At 38.3% G+C, this 6,908-nt stretch overlaps 1 protein-coding gene across 2 annotated transcripts in view; it reads left to right on the forward strand.

The window, feature by feature from the left end:
* The first annotated feature begins 277 nt into the window (after window positions 1-277).
* LOC133662420 (ankyrin repeat and BTB/POZ domain-containing protein 3-A-like) overlaps window positions 278-6,908 on the forward strand; it is a 382,948-nt gene continuing 376,317 nt past the window's right edge. The window contains exon 1 of one of the 2 annotated variants that reach the window (XM_062066402.1): window positions 278-1,359. In XM_062066402.1, coding sequence (XP_061922386.1) covers window positions 498-1,359 — 862 coding nt within the window. In that variant the 5' untranslated portion in view covers window positions 278-497. The remainder of the gene's footprint in view (window positions 1,360-6,908) is intronic. The other variant, XM_062066401.1, reaches the window with a different exon arrangement.

Consider the following 6,908-nt stretch of genomic DNA (forward strand, 5'->3'; position numbering starts at 1 on the left):
TTATAATTGTCTTTTTATGTCATAATTATGACTTATCTCATAAATTCGACTTTTTATTTCATAATTGTCTTTGTGTCATAATTGTCTTTTTATCTCATAATTTTTTTTTTTTTTTTTAAATCTCATAATTCGACTTTATAGTATATATTATATACTTATGTTCATATTCATGCTCATGACATCTGTGTTTCTGCAGCTGTCAATCAATAACGATGAAGGTGATTCCCCCCCCCCCCCCCCTTCCTCCTCCTCCTCCTCCTCAGTCACGAAGAGAAGTTGCGTGTGCGCGTGGAGGATCTCTCCACGCAGACGTCCAAGCATCGAGCGAAGAAGAAGGAGGTTGCAAAAGTTGTCGTCTCGCCGCCGACGCTGCGCCAATTCCGGGCACTTTGGCGCAACCGGATGCGGCTCCCGGAAGCGTGAGAGACCCCCGCCAGGCCCGGGAGTCTCCGTATAGGAGGGCGAGAGCAGCGGAGCCAACAGCATGCGGCGCAGCGATGGCAGGCGCCGGTAAGACCGCGGTGAGGACGCTGGAGGACTTAACGCTGGACTCCGGGTATGGTGGAGCCGCGGACTCGGTCCGGTCGTCCAGCGTGTCGCTGTGCTGCTCCGACCCGCCTCAGTCCTTCCCGCACGGGGCCAACCGCTGGCATCTGACGGAATCCATGCACAGCCGCCAGAACAGTCTGGAAACGGTCAACACCGTCCTGGCCGAGGACACGGAGGGGCCGGAGTGCGCCAAGCTGCCCGAGCCGGAGGAGGTGCCGTGGAGCCTGGCCGAGGTGGAGGACGCGCTGCGGCGGGACGAGGAGCTGATGGCCGCCGGGGAGCCTCCGCCTCCGGAGGTCCTGGCGCGGCTCTCCGTGCTCGTCAGCCGCGCGCTCGTCCGCGTAGCCCGCGAGGCGCAGCGGCTCAGCCTCCGCTACGCCAAGTGCACCAAGCTGGAGGTGCAGAGCGCCGTGAAGATGGTCCTCTCCTGGACCGTCTCCGTCAACTGCATCGCGGCCGCCCTGAGCGCGCTCTCCCTCTACAGCATGAGCACCGCGGACAAGTTGAGCCGCGGCAAGTCGGCGCGCTGCGGGCTGGTCTTCTCCGTGGGGAAGTTCTTCCGCTGGATGGTGGACGGCCGCGTGGCGCTCAGGGTCCACGAACACGCCGCCATCTACCTGGCGGCGTGCGTGGAGAGCCTCTTCAGGGAGCTGGCGGCCCGCGTCCTGCGCGGCACGCTGCTGCAGCGGAGGGACAACGGCGTGCCCAAGTTGAGCCTGGAGGCGCTGGAGCAAGCCGTCGGCGGGGACTCGGAGATTTGGGGGGTGCTGCAACCCTACCAGCACCTCATCTGTGCCAAGAACTCCAGCGGTAAGTCCAACTTACTCAACTGTTCTTTCTTTGCGTGCACCGAGTCCTCTCCGGTCTGGAGGCCATGAGCTGTTTGACACCTTAATTCCGGTTATTGGACTCTGGAAGGTTCAATTATGTTCTCAAAGTGTCAAAAACTCCATTCAAGAGCGTCTATTTGTATGCGTCATTGTCATCAGGCCTGGCTCTAACCAATCTGGCGCCCTAGGCAAGATTTTAGGTGGCGCGTCCCCCCCCACCCCCCCCCCACATCGGAGGTGAAGTGTATATACTCACAAGAAACCGAATAGCTTTGTCTTTGACATTTTTTTTTACTTAAAGAAAGCAAATTAACAATCAGCAGTATAATATCTATCTATCTATCTATCTATCTATCTATCTATCTATCTATCTATCTATCTATCTATCTATCTATCTATCTATCTATCTATCTATCTATCTATCTATCTATCTATCTATCTATCTATCTATCTATCTATCTATCTATCTATCTATCTATCTATCTATCTATCTATCTATCTAGATATCTATCTATCTAGATATGTGTAGATCTATCTATCTAGATATGTGTAGATCTATCTATCTAGATATGTGTAGATCTATCTATCTAGATATGTGTAGATCTATCTATCTAGATATGTGTAGATATATCTATCTATCTAGATATGTGTAGATATATCTATCTATCTAGATATGTGTAGATATATCTATCTATCTAGATATGTGTAGATATATCTATCTATCTAGATATGTGTAGATATATCTATCTATCTAGATATGTGTAGATATATCTATCTATCTAGATATGTGTAGATATATCTATCTATCTAGATATGTGTAGATATATCTATCTATCTAGATATGTGTAGATATATCTATCTATCTAGATATGTGTAGATATATCTATCTATCTAGATATGTGTAGATATATCTATCTATCTAGATATGTGTAGATATATCTATCTATCTAGATATGTGTAGATATATCTATCTATCTATCTATCTAGATATGTGTAGATATATCTATCTATCTATCTATCTAGATATGTGTAGGTCTATCTATCTATCTATCTATCTAGATATGTGTAGATATATCTATCTATCTATCTATCTAGATATGTGTAGATATATCTATCTAGATATGTGTAGATATATCTATCTAGATATGTGTAGATATATCTATCTAGATATGTGTAGATATATCTATCTAGATATGTGTAGATATATCTATCTAGATATGTGTAGATATATCTATCTAGATATGTGTAGATATATCTATCTAGATATGTGTAGATATATCTATCTAGATATGTGTAGCTATATCTATCTAGATATGTGTAGCTATATCTATCTAGATATGTGTAGCTATATCTATCTAGATATGTGTAGCTATATCTAGATAGATATGTGTAGCTATATCTAGATAGATATGTGTAGCTATATCTATCTATCTAGATATGTGTAGCTATATCTATCTATCTAGATATGTGTAGATATATCTATCTATCTAGATATGTGTAGATATATCTATCTATCTAGATATGTGTAGATATATCTATCTATCATATAATATTATATGAGAATGTTATGATTATCTTTAACCGAAACACAGCAGTGCTCAAATTTAAAAAAACAGCATTCCCTCTCATGTGATATTGCTTAATTAACATTAATGATGTGCACTTTAACAACTAGGCTTACAACTATACCTAATATATAAAGGGGTGGAAAAGTGACTATTACCTGCAGGGCAAACATTAGCTAACCAGAAGGCAATAACAATGTCAACAAAAAACACCTGCTTAAAAGATCTAATACAAATGTCCCTGAGGAATGTAAGGTGGGAGTACTGTAATTACCTAACGTTACATTATTATTTTCCATAACAATTTAGCCCCCTCCACAATATTAACCCGACGTTAAAACAGAACTAGCTGTTTATTGATTAGCAATTGCCGAATCATGTAACATTAGCTTAATGCTAAAAAGCCAGGTTACTATCACATTCTGTAACAGACAAATAATTTCATGTAGGCTAACGTTACCTCCCTGCTACCTCTGTCTTTTTCTCGTTTCTCCTCTTCTTTTCTCTTTTTTCTTCCCTGGGCACCTAACAGTTTTGGCCGTTTTGACATCTTGTGTTGATTTTTTGATGTGGTGACGTCCAAAATAAGTCATGATACGGGAAGGGAGGGGGCGCAGTGTGCGGGGGGATAGGAGGGGGGGGGGTGTAATTTTGTAACAAATATTATTTCTATTAAATAGGCTTTACCTTGCATTTTAATTAACGTGGGATTATTTTTTGTATTTAGAAATAATAGTACCAACTTTTTTTTTTCTTTTTTTTTCCCCCTCAAACATTTGTGGCACTGGCGTGGCGCCCCCTGATGGACGGCGCCCTTAGCATTTGCCTATACGGCCTATGCCACGGGCCGGCCCTGATTATCATTAGTCCAATGTATTCCACAGGTGTGTTGCGTTGGACAAAAGCAGGGGCGGCCCAGGGGTCATTTTTTAATTAGCCTGCAACATTTTCTAATATTACAATTATAAAAACATGCGATGTATGCTAACTAGAGAAGGATCATTATGCTGTTCATTTCTTTAACTCTCTGGAGTTCACGACCTCTGTAGGCGCTTCAAGAGATGTGAATCATAAAACTCACGATTCTTGGGGTAACCATTCGATTTAAAGCTATTATTGAATCAAGCGGATTCTCGAGTCAAGACGATTCCAGATTCAAAACAATTCTCAATTCAAGACTGTTGTCAATTTAAGACTGTCCTCTATCCAAAATGATTCTCGATTCAAGACGTTTTTTCATTCAAAACGATTCATGATGTTATACAATTTTCGATTCAAAACAATTCTTGATTATAGATAGATAGATAGTACTTTATTGATTCCTTCAGGAGAGTTCCCTCAGGAAAATTAAGGACAATTCTTGGTTTATTTGTAGATTCTGGACTATTCAAAATGTTTCATAATTCAAGACATATTTAACTTCAAAACGATTATTGATTTGATACGATTATGGATTCAAGACGATTCCCAATTGAAAACAATTCTCGATTCAAGACGATTCCTGATTTAAAACAATTGTAGATTGAACACTATTTTATATCCAAATGAATCTTGATTCAAAACGATTCTGATTTCAAACGATTCAAGACGATTCTCAATGACTCTCGATTCAAGACTATTCTCAATTCAATACAATTCTCGGTTCAATACGACTCGATTCAAGACAATTTCAGACCATTTTTGATGATTCTTGATTCAAGACGATTCTCGATTCAAAACGATGACTGAATCAAGCGGATTCTCGAGTCAAGACGATTCGAATTTCTAAACAATTCTCTATTCAAGACTGTTGTCAATTTAAAGCTATTCTCTATCCAAAATGATTCTTCATTCAAGACGTTTTTCGATTAAAAAACGGTTAATGATGTAATACAATTTTCGATTCAAAACGATTCTAGATTCAGGAAAATTCTTGGTTAATTTGTAGATTCTGGACTATTCTTCATACAAAACGTTTCCTAATTCAAGACGTATTTTGATTCAAAACGATTATTGATTTAATATGATTATGGATTCAAGACGATTCTCGATTTAAAACAATTGTATATTCAAGACTATTTTATATCCAAAATTAATCTTGATTCAAAACAATTCTTGGTCCAAGACGTTTTTTTTGTTCAAAACAATTCTGATTCAAGACGATTCTTGATGATTCTCCGTGATTCTCGATTCAAGACTATTCTCAATTCAATACAATTCTCGGTTCAAAACAACTCGATTCAAGACGATTTCAGACAATTTTTGATGATTCTCGATTGAAGATGATTCTCGATTCAAAACAATGATTGAATATGCGGATTCTCGAGTCAAGATTACTGCCGATTCAAAACAATTCTCGATTCAAGATTGTTGTAAATTTAAGACTATCCTCTATCCAAAATTATTCTTGATTCAAAACAATTCTCGACCTAAGACGTTTTTTTATTCAAAACAATTCTGATTTCAAATGATTCAAGACAATTCTCGATGATTCTTGATTCAAAAGAGTTCTCGATTCAAGACGATTATTGATGATTCTCCGTGATTCTCGATTCAATACAATTCTCGATTCAAAACGACTACATTTTTGACGATTTCAGACAATTTTTGACGATTCTAGATTCAAGACGATTCTCGATTCAAAACACTTATTGAATTAAGCGGATTCTCGAGTCAAGACGATTCCAGATTCAAAACAATTCTCGATTCAAGACTGTTGTCAATTTAAGACTATGCTCTATTCAAAACGATTCTTCATTCAAAACTATTCTCGATTCAAGACGTTTTTTTATCCAAAACAATACTGATTTCAAACAATTTTTAGATGATTCTCGATGATTCAAGACGATTCTCGATTCAATACAATTCTCGATTCAAAACGACTCGATTCAAGACGGTTTCAGACAATTTTTGATGATTCTCGGTTGAAGACTATTCTCGATTCAAAACAATGATTGAATCAAGCAGATTCTCGAGTCAAGACGACTCCCGATTCAAAACAATTCTTGATTCAAGACTGTTGTCAATTTAAGACTATTCTCTATCCAAAATTATTCTTGATTCAAAACGATTCTCGATCCAAGACGTTTTTTTTTATTCAAAAAATTCTGATTTAAAATTATTCAAGATGATTCTCGATTCAAGACAATTCTGATTTCAAACGATTTTAAGATGATTCTCAATGAATCTCGATTCAAGACAATTGTCGATTCAAAACAGTTCTCGATTCAAGACGATTCTCGATGATTTTTGCTAAATCTGTGATTCTTGATTCAAGGCGATTCTCGATTCAATACAATTCTCGATTCAATACAATTCTCGATTCAAAACGACTCGATTCAAGACGATTTCAGACAATTTTTGATGATTCTCGGTTGAAGACTATTCTCGATTCAAAACTATGATTGAATTAAGCAGATTCTCGAGTCAAGACGACTCCCGATTCAAAACAATTCTTGATTCAAGACTGTTCTCAATTTAAGACTATTCTCTATCCAAAATTATTCTTGATTCAAAACGGTTCTCGATCCAAGACGTTTTTTTTATTCAAAACAATTCTGATTTCAAATTATTCAAGACGTTTCTCGATGATTCTCGATTCAAGACAATTCTTGATTCAAAAGAGTTCTCGATTCAAGACGATTCTTGATGATTCTCCGTGATTCTCGATTCAAGACGATTATCGATTCAATACGATTCTCTATTCAAAACGACTCGATTCAAGACTATTTCAGACCATTTTTGACGATTCTAGATTTAAGACGATTCTCGATTCAAAACAATTATTGAATCAAGCGGATTCTCGAGTCAAGACGATTCCAGATTCAAAACAATTTTCGATTCAAGACTATTCTCGATTCAAAAAGATTCTTGATTCAGGACAATTCTTGGTTCAAAACATTTGTAGATTCAAGACTATTCTTTATCCAAAATGTTTCATAATTCAAGACATATTTTTATACAAAACAATTATTTATTTAGACAA

The sequence above is a fragment of the Entelurus aequoreus genome, linkage group LG12 (assembly GCF_033978785.1).
Source record: "Entelurus aequoreus isolate RoL-2023_Sb linkage group LG12, RoL_Eaeq_v1.1, whole genome shotgun sequence".
NCBI lineage: Eukaryota > Metazoa > Chordata > Actinopteri > Syngnathiformes > Syngnathidae > Entelurus > Entelurus aequoreus.